The sequence below is a fragment of the Nicotiana attenuata genome, unplaced genomic scaffold (genome assembly GCF_001879085.1).
Source record: "Nicotiana attenuata strain UT unplaced genomic scaffold, NIATTr2, whole genome shotgun sequence".
Taxonomy (NCBI): domain Eukaryota; kingdom Viridiplantae; phylum Streptophyta; class Magnoliopsida; order Solanales; family Solanaceae; genus Nicotiana; species Nicotiana attenuata.
Genome location: NW_017671653.1, coordinates 61,295 through 82,288, shown reverse-complemented (window position 1 = coordinate 82,288; position 20,994 = coordinate 61,295). Strand labels below are relative to the sequence as shown.

Genomic DNA, 20,994 nt, shown 5'->3' with positions numbered 1-20,994 from the left:
GTTGAAATTCCACAGAAAAAATCTGAGAAAGAGCTGTAGGACAAACCAACGATAGAAGAATTACAGGCCAATGAACCACATAAAGTTGTGGCAAAAGAAGAAGAAGTTTCAGAAGCAGAACAAAATAAGGAAACAATTGTTGCTAATGTAGAGGACAAACTGGCTGAACAACCAGAAGTTAGCGAGAAGATTGAGCAAGAACCTGCTGAGACTAAGCCAGAAAATACAGAGGCTGCAACTGAAGTACCATTGAAGAAGGAGGTTGAAGAGAATGATACAAAAGATGCGAAAACCAGTATCATATTAGATGTAGACATAAAGCTACAAGCATCACGAACTAAATTCATTGTAAGTCTAATAAGAAAAAATATATAGAGAACTTTCAAAAATGAGACATAGACATAAAGCTTCAAGCATCAGAAGAGAATCAAAAAAAGAAATATAAAGATTCAAGCATCACTAATCTTTGGTTCATTGACAGTTCCAAACAAATACATGGGGTAGTATAAAGTAAGGAGCAACAGATGGATAATGATACAAGAACAATAGCTGAAAAAATGAGCTCTACAGGAACTGAAAAGCAAAATATTAATGCAAAGGACATAGGTGCTACACTTGAGATTGCAACGGGGGATAATCACATTGGTGAGACAACTAAAATACATGATGCAGCTACAACAACAATGCATATTTCCAATCCGGAGCTAGATAAAATGGTAAAGAATGCCCAAGCAGCTATGTTGATGAACACAACATCAAAAAATTGGCAACCACAAGCTCCAGGCAGTAGCACACAACAAAAGTTTTCCAAGAACACAAGTGGTCGACTTATTGTTTCGCAGGACATTGTTCCTGTCTATGCGCACAAGCCCGAGGTACACAATTCTAATAGCCCTAGACTACATTTTTCTAACCCTCAAGTTGAACAAATAATCAAAGAGGCCCAGAATTCTATGATGCTGAGTACTCAAATAATTAAACAACCAATGGTCACATTGAACACCTTTGTTTTTGAAATACNAAAATCTTTTCTCTGATTTTAATATTTATGTGATGTGAGCACGTGATTTTTGCCTCGCTTGAAATATTCCTATAGAATTCTTAAAATTAGGATTTTTCTTTTATTATTTGAATTTTAGGAATTAATTGTATGATTTTGTGTTTGTTTGCATTTTTGTGCATTTTTAATTGATATAATTCATAAAAAATATAAAAATAGCACATTTGCATTTAGGATCCAATTTTATATTTTTCTTAGGTTTATTAATTAATTGACATTGCAAAAATAAGAGAAAATAGCAAAAACAGTTCTTTTGCATTTTTTACTTAGGATTCAGTTAATTTTAGAAAATCAATTTAGAGTTAAATTAGGTCTTTGTTATTTTTAATTTTGCATTTAACGAAATCTAAAAAAATAATAATAATAAAGTACAAAATAATAATAATAAAAAAAAGGAAAATGCAAAAATAGAGGTCTTATTAAAGACCCACGTTTTGGGCCAAATGTGATTCAAGCCCAAATTAAAACCCCTTAACCAACCCCAACCCGTCCAGCCCAGTCCAAACTCGAGCCCCCAACCCGGTCCAGCTTTTTTATGCTCAAAACAACGCCGTTTCGCTTATTTTAATCCTGACTGTTGGATCTCATCAATCCAACGGTCCGGAACTAACTAGGATGTTTGGTATTTAAATGTCTGAATAGCCCCCCTACCCCCCAAACCAATCATCTCTCAGAACACCCTAATACACGCCGGCGTAACGCCACCACCCTCCGGCGTCCGCCGCCGGCCGGAAATCGCCTCCGCCAGCGGCAACTCTCCAAATGCTCCCAAAAATACACCATGGATTCCTCTCATTCTCCTCTTTCCAAAACTCCAAACCCCGTCCGTCAAATCCCAGCCGAACTTCTCGAATCTTAAATCAAAGGGATCGACCAAAACCCTAAATCATCTAATCTGTCCCAAAATCACACCAGGGCCTCCCCTCACCTCCCTCATGGCCATGACACCATTGTCTCTCTTCAAATATCACTAGAAGCCCTCAAAAATCCCAAACCCTAGCCGCCGCCTTTGTTCTCCGGTGGCGCGCCGCCCCCAAACCTCACCATTTTTATACCCCTTGACCACCACGACCCTCTCATCCCAAATCCCTTTTTAGTTTTCCTTGAATCTTCCTCCAGTGGCTCGAATTTCAGATCAAAGTCCGGACCAGGAACCCTAGTTTTCAACAGTTGGGGTTTATTGATTTAAGGGGCTATAACAACCCTTAATTGTGTGTTTTCCCTTGAAAACACATGATTATGGATGGTTATAGTCCAATTACCTCAAAAAGCCGGCCTTAATTTTAGATTCAAAATGAGCGATTTCGAGGTATTCCTCTTCTACCTCCTTTTCTGTTGTTCTTCATGATTTTGATTTTATTTCTTCTATTTGGTATTTTTGTTATTTTATTTTATTTTTGGGTCTTAGTTTAGGGTCTGATTTCAGCCATATAGTGTTAGTTTGTTCTTATTTTGATTCGACTGTGTGTTTTCAATTATATGATCTATGTTTGCTACTGATTTTTTTCTAGGTTTTCTTTTAGGGTTACAGTTTTAATTTTGTTCTCGAATGATTCCATGTTTGCTGTTGATTTTCTTTAGATTTTATTCATTTTTCTGTTGTTACAATATAGTTTCATTTTGAATTGTTGATTTGTTCATTTATTGTTTCATTAGTTCAGCAATAAAATTAGCCTTAGGACATTAGTGTTAATTAGAGTTATTTTCCAGTTTTGATTGATTAGTTCAATTGTTAGGTTTTCTATTATTTTTAGGAATTGTTTGGGTATAGCTGAATATTCCCAGCTCTTGATTGACTAACTATGGTCAGTTTTGACCAAGTTAACAAGGCTGGGGGTTAGTAACATAGTTTAGTAATTTCAGAAATAATTCAAGGGTAATATAGGTAGTTCAATGAAAGAATAGTGCAGTAACTAAAATAGAACCCCCTAGAACCTTCTAGAAGAGGGTTCTAATTTGAATTTCAGGAACTTAGTAGTGTTACTTGGCCAACAAGCCAATAAGTAAAGGACTAACTAGCTAAAATCTGAAATCAAAAGAGGGACCTAGGGTGTAAATGAAAATCTGAAGGTTGCCCTAGGCTTTGCCTATAAAAGGCATACCCCTTGCCAAGTTTTGAAGTTTTGGAGGTTTTAGAAAATCTGAAAAGTTTTGAGAGGGAAAAATTCAAAAAAAAGTTAGAAGGTTTATAGATCAAAAACTCCAAAACAAGTTTTCAGAGCTTAGAGAAATCAGAAGTCGAAAATTCAAACTTCAAAGTTACTGAAAATTACTGAAAATAAAAAAAAAACACACACATTGTTCATCTAGTTTTCCTAGCTTAAATTCATTTTCAGGCCTTGAAATTAGTTGCAATTCACCTGTTGGAGATCACTTTGCAGCAGCATCATTTAGTTCTAGTTGTAGTTGCTCTGTTTTAGTTGATTGAAGTTTGAAGTTTGATTTTGAAATCTGTTGCATTCTATTCCTACTCATGGTTTTACCTGGGATCTACTGATTTCCTGCTGAATTACATCTGCTATTCTGCTGTTGCTTGGCTGATTCTCATCTTCTTATTTTGCCTCAAATTCCAGGTACACATCATGTAGCTCTCAAGTTTTTGAAATGAAATGAAGTGCTGCCTGTTTGTCTCTGTTGAATTTCATTACTGTATTTCAACTAGTTTCAGAACTTTATCAGATTTTCATGTGTAATTAATTAAGGACTGTTTGGAACTGGAATATTATGACTGTTGTGATGAAAATTAGCTTATCAGCACATTATGACTGCTTGTACTGGACTGCTGGGCTGTGTAGTATAACTTAATTTCGTTTGAAAACTTGATAGCATATTAATATGAATATTAAACTAGAGTTATGTTTAGATCCACGTTTACTGAATGCTGTACGCATATCACACAGGTTTAAATGTTATTATGAAAATAAATTCTAGAATGAGTTGTCGGCTTTGACATACATACAATCCAAAAATGTTTTAAGTTGGGTTTAGTTGCTTTGAATGTTTTGGTTACCCTAAAGTTAAATCATGAACAGTCTGTTTATTTAGTGGTGTAACATTGGGCCATTTTGAATCATTTCAGTCACTATAGTTATTTAATCGTTGCAATTGTGTTAGATCATTTAGCTAGCGAGATAATTGTGCATTGTGACAATTTTTGAACTTGAAAGAGGCTGCCAAAATTTCCAAAGTAGGTGGCTATATTTGTGCTAATAGCGAGTAGCCCAGCTAATGGAACTAAGCTAGTTTAGAAGCCCAATTATACAATAATTGTTCAGAACTGACACCAGGCCCCCTCTTTCTAAGATAATTAACTTCATTAAGTCAAGGGCCTGGGCGGTTTGGGCCCAAGTCCCAGATTTGCTGCCCTCGTGTTGGGCCCGTTCAGAAGCCTTTTGAACAGCTTCTTATACAATCCGGCTATCTTTTGGGCTGGATTCGAAGCCCAAATTGCTAGAAGCCTGAAGTCATATTCGAAGTCATTGGTTTAATTTGCAATATAATTTTGGGCCTTCCAAGTTAAGTAGCAAATTTGAACTAAGAGATTTCCCTCTTGTTTAAATTTGGACTTGATCTTGGGGCCCGAATTCCTTGAACACTTTTAATAGTAGTTTATTAATAATGTTAATTAATTAGGCCTTTAGAGACAATCCTTAATAGAGAATAATAGTCCCTTTTAGGATGGCCTTTAAAATAAAACGAGGTGCGCCGCGCCAAATAAAATCATATACTGCGCGGCCCTCTTTAATTACTTCATTAAAATACTTAGAAATCGGGACGTGCCATTTAGCGAATTTTCATGGCTTCCCGCAAAGTTAACAACACGTTAGTCACTTTAGGCACGTTCTTTAATAATTTTACCTTCCTAAACTCGGGTGTGCATTTCATGCGACCCAAATCCAAATCCCAAAATATTGAATAAAATGTGTCGAGGATCCGGGTGCATTTCATGTGACGTGATCCAAAAACATGTTTTAAACGATGTTCAATTTCCTAAAAATTAATTAAAAGCGGTAAAATCAGATATTAAAATTGCAATATAGGATGACATGTATTAAAATCAGATATTAAGCCACTTATAATAGTTTAAGCGACCGTGCTAGAACCACGGGATCCCGGGGTGCCTAACACCTTCCCACGAGTCAACAGAATTTCTTATTCAGAATTTCTGGTTCGCAGACTTCACTTGGAAAGTCGAAAATTTCCTCGATTTGGGATTCAAGAAAAACCGGTGACTTGGGACACCAAAAGCCAAACCTATCCCAAGTGGCGACTCTGAAATAAATAAATAATCCCAATTCGAATAATGTCACTTAAAATGGAAAAACTCCCTTATACACTATCCTTCGAGGTAGGTGTATAAAAAAGGAGGTGTGACAGGAGGTGAGACAGAAATCAGCAGAACAATACAGCATGCCATGAAATCATACTAACTGGCCACATAAACTTCATCACTGTCAAGTCTTTAGGGAATTAACAATATTCAATCAGATTCGTAGTTTCATACTATTACTTTAAATCTCGAACACGACAATGAAGAAGCACGCTATGGGGTACAAACAGAAATAGTTTAAAATCGACCCGACTAAAGCTTAGCAAGGAGTTGTATAGTTCTAAATGCCGAGTCTAAAAGATTAGGGATATTAAGATACCTGAGTTGTTAAAATTTTACTTTTATATTTCTTGCCCTTTGCCGACTTCCGCAGCAGTAATCAAGTTCTTGAATACTTGAAGTTGAAGAAGCTTTGAATCGAAAGAACCTAGTGGTCTTCTTCTTCGCACACTCGGTTCACAAATTCAAACCAAAACTCGTGTCAAACCAGCTTCCAATCTTGAGATTTAGCTTCAAAATGAAGTTTCAGGCAAGTATCATAAACACCCAATCGAATTCACATTCTGATTTGAGGGATTTCGATTTGGGTGAGATTTTTGAGGGATTTCGATTTGGGATTTCTATATCTGGACAGATTTCTAACTAGAGAGTAGCGATTTTAGGTTTCAATTAGGGATTTCTAGCTATAGAGGACGAATTTTGGGCGTTTCACTGTTCTTGACATCGAGACGAAGTGCTCGAGATGAGAGTGTTCTTCACTTCTGTCTTTGGAGTCTCAAGCCTTTAGTGTTTCTTTTGTTATTTTAATTGCTAGTTTACTTTTTTTAAAAGGTAATAGGAGCGACCCGGTCGCTGCAATTCATATTTAGCGGCGACTTTGCAATAGTCGCCACAATAAATATGGAGCCAAAATTTTAGTTTTAGCGGGAGTGAAAATTTTAGCCACTTTAGAGGCGACCCATAAATAATCACTGCTAAATATATTCAAACTATGGCGACTTTTAAAGTCGCTACTGATAATATACATTTTGTAGCAACTTATAAGGTTGCTGCTAAATGTCGCCACTAATTATCCAATTTCTTGTAGTGGGAAGTGGACGTGGAACAAATTCTAATGGTGGTAGATATACCTATGGTGGGTGTGGCAGAGGACGCAACAACAATGGCTACCAAAGAAGTTATTCCACTGCTCCTCCCCTGTTTACTCCACGCCAAAGGGCTCCTTCCATTTTAGGTCCAACGCCACACTCTACTATTTCTTCCGTTTATGTTACTTATCCATTTCCTTCTTCCTTTCAATGTGAGTTATTGTCATGACCCCAAATACCCCAATCGTGATGGCGCCTATCACAGTACTAGGTAAGCCAATCCAACATTTACACCACATCGAATTTCCTTTTGTAAATTCATTTTTCTAAAAACAGTTTAAGTCTCAAATTCTTTATATGTAATATATAAACCAACAAAAATATGCGGAAAACCAATACAAAACATACTAACACAGCCCGAATCTGGTGTCACTAGTCATGAGCCTCTAAGTACAACCTAACACTGTCTGAACAATACATAATATGTCTAAAAATAACAGAATAATAAGATAGGAAGGAGGAAGGCAGTGCTGCGAACGCCGTGCAGCTACCTTGCGATCTCCGAATACGACTCTGAAAGTGCTGGAAGCTCTCACTCTGATGCTCGGGCACCTGGATCTGCACACAAGGTGCAGGGAGTAACGTGAGTACGCCAACTCAGTAAGTAACTAAGTAAATCAAGTCTGAGTGCCGCGACGAGCATTTAAAATCATATATGAAATCTCAATAGAAATATCAAGTCAAAGCTGCAGTTCAATAATCAATTATCTCATAAAACTCCAGTTTCAATTAAAATCCTTTAAGGCATTTATTCAATATTTTTCAACAGAGGTTCAGTATAAAGGAAGAGTGAAAACAGCAAAATGTCATAAACAAGCCCCTCGGGCAAGGTATCACTCATAAGTTTAGCCTCTCATGCAAGCCTCTCAGTCACTTGTGACTTAGCTCTCGCCATTCGGTACTCACACTCAGCACTCCGGCTCAATAGATATCTCATAATAATAATAATAATAGTAATAACCGTTGCGGCGTGCAGCCTGATCCATAGTTTATAGTCGACTACGCACACTGGGGGTGTACAGACTCCAGAGGGGCTCATACAGCCCAAGCATCAAATCGCTGCAGCGCGGAGCCCGATCCAATACATATCGCTGCGGCGTGCAACTTGATCCATATAAGTATCGCTGCGTCGTGCAACCCGATTCATAATATACATATATAATATCGCTGCGGTGTGCAACCCGATCCATAATGTATATATAATCCTCACCATTAGGTCCTCAACCTCTCTCAGTCATTAACCTCATGGCCACTCGGGCATATCGGTGAGAATCAGGGAACTCAGACCAAACAATTTTCATATATTAAGAAGTATAGTAATGAAACCGAATTTTAATCAATAAACAGGTAAAACATGACTGAGGATATGCTTTAAAATCAAGTAGAGTGAGGAAAGTAGTAAAAATACCCCTAAGGGTCTAAACATGTCGGCACAAGGACCCAAACATGGCGTACAACCCAAAATATAGTATAAGTCTCTAAAATACGGAATATCATAAGATTTTAAATCAAATACGCGGCTTAATAGCCAAGGTCACAATCCCTACCGGTGCACGCCCACACGCTCGTCACATAGCATGTGTGTCACCTCATTTATCAAAACAATACGGAATACCTGGGTTTCATACCCTCAGGTCCAGATCCACAATGGTTACTTACCTCAAACCGGATAAAATACTTTGGAAATTCTAGTGTGCTTCAGAGATTGGATAAGATCAGAACGGCGAAATCAAGGGCGTGACAAGGTAGACGAAGCGGAGGACCAAGAAATTGGAGATATAATGATTTATGGTTCCGATTCAACCAGTGCCGAAAATCAAGAACCTCATGTTGACATGGAAGAACTTACAAAAATGATGCAAAGCATGTGATGTATTATTTCTTATTTCTTATAATTGTTGCAAGCTTTTAATTTGCAAGTTCAAAAATTAAAAAAATCGAAAAAGAACTTGCAAATTAATTTGAAGTATTAAAAATATAAAATGAAAGCCTTCGGAGTTTGGTCCTTACATATTGCCTATTGGTCTTATTAAATAATTTTTTTTTTAGCCACTTACTTTCTAATTTCAATTTTAACATTTTAAAATTTAAAGCTTTAATGTTTAATTCTAAGCCTTAAAAGTTTGCAAACACTTAAGTATCAATAACATTGAACAAGAAAAATAAAATTTTATATACACACACACACACACACACACACACACACACACACACACGTACATACTAGCCCGACCCGCCCGAACCCGTACGGGCCCAAAATAACCCGAAAATGTCCAACCCACCAACAGCCCGTTATCCCAGCCCGCTAACCAACCTGGTCCGTTAACGGACGGGCTGGGTTTTTTTTGTTCAGCCCGTCCCAGCCCGACCATTAAACACCTATAGTTTTAATGCATGCATTAGTTTAGTTAAAGACAAAATTTTCCTTCAAAATTTATGCTTGATTAAAATATGCTAGTTATTATATTAATGCAAGTTTATTTAAAATAATTGAAATAGTGAGAAATAAAATTATATCTCTAGTAAATAAATAAATGCCTAGCATAATTCCTTTTTTATAAATGTATATTTAGTTCTATATTACAATATAGGTATGCATATCAAATAATTTTTTTTAAACTTTTTCATATAGTAATGTTTCCCAACATATGTTTCTTTTAAAAAGTTAGAGTGATGGACTGGTTTTGAGGGCATTTTTGTAAACAAGCAATTCCTTTAAAAATTGCAATGCTTTAATATATCAAACCAAACAATGGATAAGAAATATGTCAGCATAACTAATGCAAGCATAACTAATACCAGCATTACTAATACACTAGCATTATTCTTATGCACTCTACCAAACGGCGCCTTATATTTTGGCCCTACATGAATTCTAACATTATCAACGATTGTATGTCCCTCTTCGCTAAGCTTGGAATGCTAGTTATGAAGCTTATATCTAAAGAAGGAAACAAGGTGGCCTATAATAACTTCCAATGTATAGTAATAGTAGAAATAATATTTTTGAGGGCTTAGCTTAATGTTGTATAAATCACTGTCAACATATACTATCCTCTTTTAATGATTGTACAGGTGTCATGTATCCAAGCAACTATGTATTAGCTATTGTAGTTGCGAGCGGAATTTGGATAAAGGGATTTAAAAAAGTTACTAGACTGTCACACTTGGGATATAAACTTGTGACCTAAAGCAATTTTTGAACCCCTTTGCCATTACACTAGAATCTTTCCTTAGGTCAACGAATTCAATATTCTTTGGTATACTGTATATTGGTATCTCATAATTAGTGTTGAATCATGATAGACTTTGTTAGAGTACGTTAAATGGTATACCCAATATTTTTGGTAAACTACAGACTGATATATCATAATTACTGTTGAATCTCGATAATTTTACTATTCTTAGTATACTTACATTTGATATACCATAATTATCATAGTATACCAAATTTTAGGATTCACCAAGAAAGAACAAAAAAAAAAAAAGATAAAAAAGAGTGACAAGTTTTTTATTTAAAAAAAGCCTTAACTTATTTCTTTAAAAATTTCAAAAAACTCATATCCAAATACAAAATACAAAAATCAAAAAGAGTGACAGCGTAACCATCGTTAACCATAATAATAGATTGATGATTTTTTAGGAAGAATTTCAGTACTAATATTAGGACTAGGTTATTTATCTAAAAAGAACAAAAATAAAAAAGGAATAAAGTGTTAAAAATTTTAATGGAAAAACATAATATAAAAAATTAAGATAAAAAATAATAATTGTAAGGAAAAAAAGCGACAGATGTTTTGTACTAACAGATTTTATTTTAAAAAATAAATTTATTAGAAAACTACAAAAAAGAATATTATCTACAAAATATTAAAAAAAAATCCAAAAAAATCAAAAAAAGTAATATGGTAACTCTCGGTAATCATAATCGAAGCCTAGGTATAGAAAGGAGGCAACCTGATCTTAAAACTGTCACATTCCCAACTGAACTAGGAAATAGATGGCCATCTATTTATAGTTTCATTGCAGCTCAAAATTTATTAGGTTATTCCTGTTTTCGTTGTTTTGTATTACTCGTCTCTCCAAAAATTAACTCAAAGAACGTTATTGTCCCCCACTTTGTTAACCATGTTCTTTAGTTATTAATCAAAGAAAACATGAGTAATCTGACACATCATTCTTCTTCATATTATCATCGCAATCATCGACGTCCGAGACAAGTCAATGATCATTCTTCTAGACGACATTACAGATCAGTTCAAATCCACGGGCAAATTATCCGTCGTCTCGGCCTGTTTCAAGAAACGTAGAACAATTTTCTATTCCTAGGGTTGATGATGAATCCATGACTCGGCAAAACCTGAATGAAAACACAATTTTTCCATATAGGTATGGAATTAACATAACTAACTTGAGCGAACGTTCTTTAGTGGATATGGTCTTACAGCCAGCTGCCGCAGATAACCTGCATGGCCACTCCCAAGATAGGAGCTATCCGCCGTATAATCATAGTTCTCAGTCAACAAGTGATCCCTCTCGGTTCATCAGAACGTTTGCTAGTCCTGTCAACTCCTTCCGTAGTGATCATCTGAGTACTGGCATTGATTTTGACTCTATGTATGATCTACTTGATCTTGATCATCATCTGAGTACCGGCTCTGAATTTGACTCTGTGTATGATCTAACTGATCCTGAGGAGGGTGTTATATTGAAGTATTTGAAAACAAGAATACATCGTGCTCCTGTGCCCAAAGATGAAGTTAACCCCATGAAAACTGAAGTAATTACCGATAAAGAACCAGAAATTTGTTCTATATGCCAAGCTGAATATGAAGACGAAGAGACCATAGGGACACTTCAGTGTGGGCATGAGTATCATATGGACTGCATCAAACAATGGATAATGAGGAAGCAAGATTGTCCCATGTGCAGAGCTTCAATTTTTCCTTCACAACATTAACATATACTGGTTAACTTGTCACAAAAACTTGACATGGTTGTCATTTAATAGCATGTAGAGATTATTTTATTTTAAATTCTTGTACCAATGTGAAGTTTTCTTTTTCTTTTGCAAGATCAATTTAATTGGGGACTTGGTTGTGTACACTATTTTAAAATTCGTATCGTTAGATTAGACTTGGTTAGACAAGTTGTTTTAGGACAATTATTTCGAGTCCATTAGCAAGGCATGAAAATGATCACCATGTATTTTATGTTTCCACTAAGAAGATATATTTAGCCAACAACTTTTCCAACTACCTAACGGTATAATCAGGAATACATATGGAGTAGTACTTATATCATATAATCAAACCGAAAGAAAGACTCCATGTTATATATAGAGTTATACTACTGATGGCTCTTTAGGTATAAGTTCAGCTTACGAAATCATTTTATCCCAATACAATAACTTACCATTTTCATGATCAAAACAATAGGTCTAATTTACATGCATTTTTTAGTCAAAATTACATACATTTGGAAATGGAGAACTCTTAATAAGATTAATCAAGTTCTTTCTCGGTCTTGCCAGCCATAACACACTGTTACGTTTTTATTAAAGGGGTGTGAATGAGAAATGAAAGATGCACCTTTAGGAGTGCACCTCTTCATATCACCTTTCTATGTCTATAAATTTAGAGGCTTGGCCTCATTTTTCAAATATGGAAAATCTGAAATCTTCTCCCCTCTTTTATACATTGTTGCATTATTTTCTAAATAAACATAAGAGTCAAGTGTGATTTGCTCAGTTTGTTGAGTTCGCTGAAGTTCTATGATTTGAAGTGCCGCTATCACAGAATAGTTATTCCGTTCTATCCTGAGAGGAATTAATCTGTATACCTTGGGCTACAGTGAGGGAATTAAATTCCTTAAGGACACACTGTGAATTTAGTGGGCTCGGAATTATTTTACGATTTGTTTATTGAACTAACGTTTGTTTGATTCTCTGATTTTCTGATTTTGAACACAGTAATACCAACAATCTTAAGGAATTTATTAATGATTAAAAGATGGTATCAACTACCGCGTGCGGCACATTTTCGCTGAAATATGCGAACGTCGCTTTCATGAATACAAAGCGGTGTCTCTGTGCATTAAGTGAAAGGAAATCGATTTTCTAGTACTGATGAACGAAGATTGTGCCTATCCTAAGATAAGAATGTGAAGATTCCAAAAAATGAAGGGTAAAAATTTAAATATGCTTCTCAAATTGGACCTTGAAAAGGTCTTCGACAAATTAGAATGGTTGTTCATACATAATACTTTAGTCACCCTAATCCCCCCAACTTTTACTAAATTAATTATATCTTGCATAACAACTACATCTACTTTAATTCTTATTATTGGAAACCCTACTGAATATTTCATACCCACGAGACGCATAAGACAGGGTGACCCTTTGTCACCTTATCTGTTTATCCTCTGCCTTGAAATGCTTTCACGCACAATAAATACAACAGTTGATTACCATACTTGGGTACCACTCTCTCTTGCTAAAAGGGGACCTCAACTATCTCACTTATTTTTGCTGACGATGTTATTCTAACAGCAAAAATTACACCCAACACTTGTAAATTAATTGTTAGTACTATTACTCACTTTACACATCACTCTAGCCAAACTATCAACTTTGATAAATCAAAAATTTGTTTCTCAAAAAATTGCACAACCAATACAAGAACATCCGTACTACAACTCTTCCATATGAATGAAGGAAAAAATTTGGTAGATATTTAGAATTCCCTATCTTTACATAGAAACCATCAAAAATGGATTACTAATTCTTACTTGACAATTTCAAAAATAAATTAGCAGGTTGGAAAACCAATTTTCTATCATAAGTAGGAAGGACAACATTAGTTCGTTCTACTTTAAACCACATTCCTAATTACCACATGCAATACATTACAATTCCTAACTATATACTATCCTACTCACTCGCTACCAATGAAATTTTCTATGGGGTACAACTCCACAAAAGAAAAAAGTACATCTCATTAAGTGGAATAAGTAACACAAACTTTAGATCAAGGAGGCCTAGGGATACAAAACCTAGTTACAAAGAATAAAGCCTTACATGAAAGTCTTGCATGGAGACTGCTTCAAAATTCACATCAACTTTGGGCACCGGTACTCCTACACACTTATTTACGCCCACAACACTTAATCAAAAGAAATGTCTCCTCCACTTGGCGGAATATAATGCGTGGATGGTCCTACTGCCGTTTAGAATGTAAATGGAACCTTACTACTGGTCAACATATCAAATTTTGGTCTAATCCTCGGATTAAACAAAATTTTACAATTCGCACTTGCATAACTGGACCTCTCCCACGTCATGAGGAGCAAAAACTTGTCTCTGACTACTACTACAATCACAAATTGCATTTTGAGAAATTACCTTTAATACTACCTACTAACTTAAAAACCCCTTTCACAGATATATACATGCCTCTATCACCCATAACCTACGATCAAATTTATTGGGCTCTTACAACAAATGGCATTTTCTCCGTAAAATCTGTCTACATTTCTCTAACAAATACCTAACTTCACATTACTCCTATAAGTGGATTTGGAAACTCCCCATTCCACCAAAAATATCTTTCTTTCTTTAGTTACTTTGTTACAACAGACTTCCAACTGCTACGTATCTCTCACGATTAGGTATCCTCACTTTGCCTATATGTACACAATGTCATATGGCTCCCGAAACAATAATTCATATCGTTCTAGAATGCCGTAATGCAATTCAGCTATGGGTTGACCTCAACTTATCATTTCCAACTCAAAGCTATACTACATAACAAACTGATAATACACATTGGTTATATAACTTTATCCATACACCATTATCATCCACTCCTCATAAAATTCCGTCTACAACATTTCTACCTTTTGCACTATGGCATCTTTGGATTATAAGGAACAAGAATACTTTAGATCATAAAAGAATTCCTTTAAATATTCCCTTAATACTAAATATGACAGCTGAATATTACCTTTTAACATATCAAAAACTAAAAAACAAATTTGTAACACCTCTATACATCAAATGGCATCCAGCAAATGCTACTAACTACAAACTAAACATTGATGGGTCTTGCTCATCTACCCAGCAAAAATATGGTATTGGTGGAGTTTTTCGAAACCACCAAGGCAACTGGTTCATGGGTTTTGCCGGCAAATCAAACCTAGGTACAAGTGTTCAGACAGAACTCCTTGAACTACTCATGGGGCTGAAACTTGTTGTGCAACAACATATCAAACCCATCATCATTGAGATAGACGCACATGGAATCATCGGTATGTTTAATTCAACTACTATGCACTACACTAATATCATTAACGATTGCAGGTTATTACTTTTACAGCTGGATAGCCCTCCTATATAACATATCTATAGAGAGCAAAATTGTGTTGCAGATAGTTTAGCCAAACATGGAGCCATGCATGCACATGAGAGCTGCATACTTTTTGGAAAACCACCATCTTTTGCAGAGCCTTCTTACCAGTGAGATCATAACAGAACACTTCAAAGCAGGCTCGTTAAATTCAGCTCCAGTAACTCAACACAACAGCTCTCTGCTAAAACTACTTTGTGTAATAGTAATATTCTATCTAGTACTAACTATCTCTCTAGTAATGATTCCCATACGGAGGTCTTTGTAGTAAATTCTAATATTCCAAGCTTAGTGACTATGATGCCTCTCATGCATCTTGTAAAATGTACTCATGTACCTGTTTAGTTCCCTATAATATAAGTACTTTCCGACAAAAAAAAAAAAAGAAGAATGTCATGGTTACAAAGTTTTGTGTATTAAAAAGCCCACGTGACTTTATGACTTTATTGTTCATCATTCTTCTTAAAGGTTGGGACAACATTGTCAATTCTCTATGGTTTAGTTATATGGTTGCCATGTGAAGGTGCTTTAAGGCAGAGATGAGAATTAGTATTGATAAATTCTTTCATATTCCGCACTATTTATTTTATGACATTATTTTCATATAATTAATGACTACAATCATTATGGGATGATCATAAGCTGATAGAGTAGTCCTTTTATCGGTTCTTAAAGCACCGTCACTTACAAGGGAAGTTAGATGACATGAAATTTAAGTTCAAAATTTTAGGAAGTTTGGAAAAGGCCAAATAAAAAATGGTGACTTGTTCTGTGTATCTGCCAACAAACCCATTTGGTTCGCGTTGGAAAAGAATCAATTTTGATGATGAAGAATCAAGGGGTGCAAAGAATAAGTTTTGAGACCCAGTTGCCTGAAAATCTTCAGGGCAATTACTGCCTAGTAGGAATTGAGTTAGACCTCGATAATATTGATATTTCAAGGAAAACATAAGAGATGATAAAAGAAAAATAGTGCCGAATGAAACTGTCTCGGGGGAATACAATAGAGTAATGTTTTCTATTTTCTCTCACTCAAACTTATAATGTTTTCTCCTTAATATTTTATCCTTTGTGATTTGTTAATTAAGTTTCTACAAATGTTAGGATAGTTGTTTATTATGTGATGATCTTATAATTTATATTTGTTAGCATGCAATAAAATTAGTTAGTTGGTATATAACTTTGATAGCATGCTTAAAATTATGTGAAATAATATTTTTTCAAGATTGTAAGACATGAATTAGTCTTACACTAACTCTTGAAATATTTTGAGAATCATAATATATGTAAAGGTGTACATATATTTGTTTGATTAGTGTATGCGGCTGAAACCGGAAAGACCAATTTCAAGATCGACGAGGCATTACGTAATTTTACTTCGAAGGGCCCGGAGAATAGCCCTGGGTTCGAAGTCTTCGAGGGTTCTTCGTGCCCGGTATTGGGGCAGAATGAACAAGTGGTTACCGCAAGAAAGCGGGAAGTTGCCTAGGAGCAGTATTTTTCTGACAATGCCTGCACAAACAGTGACACCCATGCCAGGCTGATTGAGTGGTTGTACCGGCTATTTTATGCAATAGTTACGCATGTGCCATATTGGGATTTCCCCCTCATATATAAAGGGGATCCTTGTCATTTTGTAAGGGGGGGATATATACAACACACAATATGCAATATAAGAACATTCTCTCTGCTCTCTAACTTAAACTTACTATCTTGATTCTAACATTTACATTTATTGCTTGTATTCATTGTGTTCTATTTATTGTTCTTCATTTATTGCTCATTATTGGTCATAAAAGGCTTCCATCAAAGCTGTCATAACTGTTAATCCTCCATCGACTGCCCTCGGCAGGGCATCCGGCTCGACCTCGGGGCCCCTGATTTCCCGCCATTCAGTTTGGTTATTACGCCGTTTTCAAGCTATTATCTTATTTTCTAGTCTTTCACTTAGCATCTATTACCTAACAACTAGCATAAAAATAGATCACATATTTTTAGAACCATAAAATCAAATTTAATTGTTATTACTATTTTCAAGGTAAACAGTTTGGCGGCCACCGTGGGGTTAAGAATAAAAGTGATCGTTTTCCTGCTGGTTTAATACATAACGTAAGTTATCTTTCACGCTTTTTCTTGTCCAAGAATCTTTAATTTCAGGTCAAAATGTCTAACTCAGTAAACGCACATGACAACAACGGTCTCAAAGGCCGTAGAGAGTATGGTGTAGCTGTTCCAAGTAATGGTCTGCCACCACAAGACCCTGAGGTTGCACCAGAACCGATTCCCGTCGATATGGTCTCATGCAACACTCAACACATTGGTGTAAGTTCCCACACGGACAGGAGTATACGCCGAGGAAATCAGCAAGACACTCGGAAAAACCTCACCCGGGAAGAATGAGAGGCAAATAGGGGAAGCAAAGCGGTAAAACCTCAACACATCGTTCATATGAGTATCGGGGGGATCGTCATCCCCCAGGGGCCCGTGATAAAGCGGATAAAGGTTTCTGCGACAACGCGAGGACAAACCCGGGGCCGCGCATCCAAGGACATCCTCGCGTTCAGCGAAGAAGACTTCGAGACTCTGTCTCATCCATGCAACGATGCGCTGGTAATCTCGTTTCTCTTAAATAACTTCCAAATTAAACGTGTACTCGTGGACCCAGGTAGCTCGGCGAACGTAATTAGATCAACGGTGATAGAACAGCTCGGATTACTCGATCAGGTCATACCTAGCTCCCGAATCCTCAACGGCTTCAATATGGCCGGCGAAGCAACAGAAGGAGAGATCACCCTCCCGATTAACATATCCGATGCAGTTCAAGATACCAAATCCCACATCATTAAAGGTGATGCGAGGTACAATGCCTTGCTCGGTAGGCCATGGATACATAACATGAAGGCGGTACCATCGACCCTGCATCAGGTGATGAAGTTTCCAACAAAGGACGGAATAAAGACAGTATACGGAGAGCAACATGCGGCTGAGTAAATGTTTGCGGTCCATGAAGAGGTACCGAATTCTGTACACTCTGCCTCAGAAGAGTTGGAAAGCCAACAAACCCCCGAGGATGATGAAGAGGATATCCTCGCTCCCAGAACCTTCATTGCCCCCAAAAAATCGGATGCAACAAATCGACTATCGAATAGCTGGATCAAGCCGTATTGTTCGAGCATCTCCCGGATCGGAAGGTATACATGGGACGGGATTAACCCCCGAACTCAGGAAAAAACTCATTCAATTCCTTATTAACAACATCGATTGCTTTGCTTGCTCCCATTTAGACATGACAAGGATCCCACCGGAGATAACTACCCATCGACTAAGAGTCGACCCCAGGTACAAACCGGTGAAGCAAAAACGGAGACCGCACTCCGCGATAAAGCATGCATTCATCAAAGACGAGGTAATGAAGCTCCTCAAGATAGGGTCTATTAGGGAAGTAAAATATCCCGAATGGCTGGCCAATATGGTGGTAGTTCCCAAAAAGGGGAATAAACTAAGAATATGCGTAGATTATAAAGATCTAAATAGGGCGTGCCCAAAGGACTCGTTCCCACTGCCCAACATCGATCGTTTGATCGATTCCACGGCCGGCTATGAAACCCTCACTTTCCTCGATGCCTATTTGGGGTATAATAAAATTAAGATGAACTCCGAGGATAGAGAAAAGACTTCATTCATCATGAAGTACGGTACGTACTGTTACAATGTAATGCCCTTCCGGCTAAAAAATGCAGGGGCCACACACCAACGCCTAGTTAATAAGATGTTCGAACATCAAATAGGCAAGTCCATGGAAGTTTATATTGACGACATGCTAGTTAACTCCCTGTGCGCAGAGGACCATTTGATCATTTGCAGGAAACACTCGACATCCTCAGAAGTTACAACATGAAACTTAATCCCAAGAAGTGCGCCTTCGGGGTAGGATCGGGCAAATTCTTAGGTTTTATGGTATCAAACAGAGGAATCGAGATCAACCCCGACAAAACCAAAGCCATCGAAGAAATTACGGTGGTAAATAACATAAAAGCCCTGCAGCGGCTGACCGGGCGGATAGCAGCCTCGGGCCGGTTCATATCAAGGTCGTCGGACAGGAGTCCCCATTACTTCTCCTTCCTCAAAAAGAAAAACAACTTTGAATGGACTCCGGAATGCCAACGCGTTAGAGGAGTTGAAGCGATACCTTACAAGCCCGCCTTTGCTCCACACCCCAAAAGAGGGTGAGACATTTATTTATACCTGGCCGTATCCGAGATAGCGGTAAGTGGTGTACTGGTTCGAGAAGACAAGGTAAACAATTCCCTATTTATTATGTAAGTCTGACCCTGGGTGATGCCGAAACAAGGTATCTGCACCTGGAAAAACTAGCTCTTGTATTAATAAGTGCTTCTCAAAAATTGAAACCTTACTTCCAATGCCATCATATTTGCGTTTTAACAACGTATCCCCTTCGAACATATTGCATAAACCTGAATTATCGGGCTGACTGGCCAAATAGGCCATCGAACTCGGGGAATATGATATCGAGTATCAACCCCAAACGACTATCAAGTCTCAGATTTTGGCAGACTTAGTAGCCGATTTCACTCCCTCCCTTATTCCTGTAACGACCCGACCGGTCGTTTCGAGAATTTAAGCTCCGATCAGCGGTGTAAGGTCTGGAACAACTTCATATTATGTGTATCGACATGCGTGCATGGTTGAATTCAGTTAACGGATGATTCAGAGTCGAATTGGAAGAAGGATTATAGTTTTGGAAGCTTGAACGATGAGAATTTGACCGGAATTGGATTATTAAGTAAATGGCCCCGGAATGAATTTTTGATGATTCCAACAGCTTTGTATAGTGATTTTAGACTTAGTCGCGCGTCCGGATTCAGATTTGGAGGTCCGTAAGGTAATTTGAGGCGTTTCGGCTAAAGTTAGAAAAATGGATGGAAATTTGAGAAGTTTGACCCATAGTTGAATTTTGTGATATCGGGGTCGGAATGCGATTCCGAGAGATGGAGCAGCTCCGTTATGTCATTTTGGACTTGTCTGCAAAATTTGGCGTCATTCCGAGTTGATTTGATTGGTTTCGGCACAAGTTTTCAAAGTTGGAAGATTGGAAGTTCCTAAGTTTGATTCATGGTGTGATTCGTCATTTCGGCATTGTTTGATGTGATTTAAGACCTCGAGCAAGTCCGCGTTATGTTATATGAATTTTTGGTATGCTTGGACGGGGTCTCGAGGGCCTCGGGTGTGTTTCGGACGAGGTTCGGATGTTTTGCATAGTTCTAAGCAGGCCTGGTTCTGGTGTTGCGACCTTGGAGCGCAAGTGCAGCTCCGCTTCTGCGTGAGCCAGGCCGCTTCTACGGTCGTGCATGTCTGGTTAAATTTTTGCTTCTGTGGCTCCACTTTTCGCTCATGCGGTGCCGCTGGTACGGTTACTTTTCGCAGATGCGGTCCCAGGCCAAGTAGCCAAGTTCGCAGATGCGGACTCCTTCTCGCAAATGCGGCCTCGCAGATGCGGTTTCTCCACCGCAAATGCGGAAGCCCATGCAGAATTCTTTTATATCGAGGGTTAGCCATTTTCTTCATATTTTGGGTTTTAAACTTCGAATTTGGGAGCTTCTTTTGAGGGTTTTCAAGAATCGATTGGGTAAGTGTTCGTCACCTAGAATCTAACATATTCCATGATTTTATCTTCATTTTTATCATTTAAATTATGTTTTGGGTTAGGGAAGGAGTTGGTTTTTGAAGAAAATTTCTAAAATGAAAAATTGTGATTTGGGGGACCAGTGGTATCAGAATTTGATAAATGTTGTATGGTTGGACTCGTATTGGAATGGGCATTCGGTTTTTGTAAAATTTGTTGGGTTCCGAGGTGTGGGCCCAGGGGTCGACTCTTGGACCGATTTTTGGATTTATTAAAGATTGATACTTTATGATCCGGAATAGTGTCTTATGTGTTTTGTTTGTGCTTTGAAGTTATTTTGGTTAGATTTGAGCCGCCCGGAGATCTTTCACCCGAGAAGTGCATTTTAGAGTATCGGTGTGTCGTCT

The 20,994-nt window shown here is 37.4% G+C and overlaps 2 protein-coding genes across 2 annotated transcripts; both read left to right on the top strand.

The window, feature by feature from the left end:
* The first annotated feature begins 524 nt into the window (after positions 1-524).
* LOC109209512 (E3 ubiquitin-protein ligase Praja-2-like) lies at positions 525-11,498 on the top strand. The gene is made up of 2 exons (XM_019372795.1): positions 525-875; positions 10,986-11,498. Exons 1-2 carry the CDS (start codon positions 525-527, stop codon positions 11,496-11,498), a joined length of 864 nt encoding a protein of 287 aa, XP_019228340.1.
* A 3,025-nt stretch (positions 11,499-14,523) lies between these two features.
* Positions 14,524-15,057, top strand: LOC109209511. Its single transcript, XM_019372794.1, has 2 exons — positions 14,524-14,845; positions 14,966-15,057. The coding sequence occupies exons 1-2, from the start codon at positions 14,524-14,526 to the stop codon at positions 15,055-15,057; spliced, it is 414 nt and encodes a 137-aa protein (XP_019228339.1).
* The last annotated feature ends 5,937 nt before the right edge of the window (positions 15,058-20,994 follow it).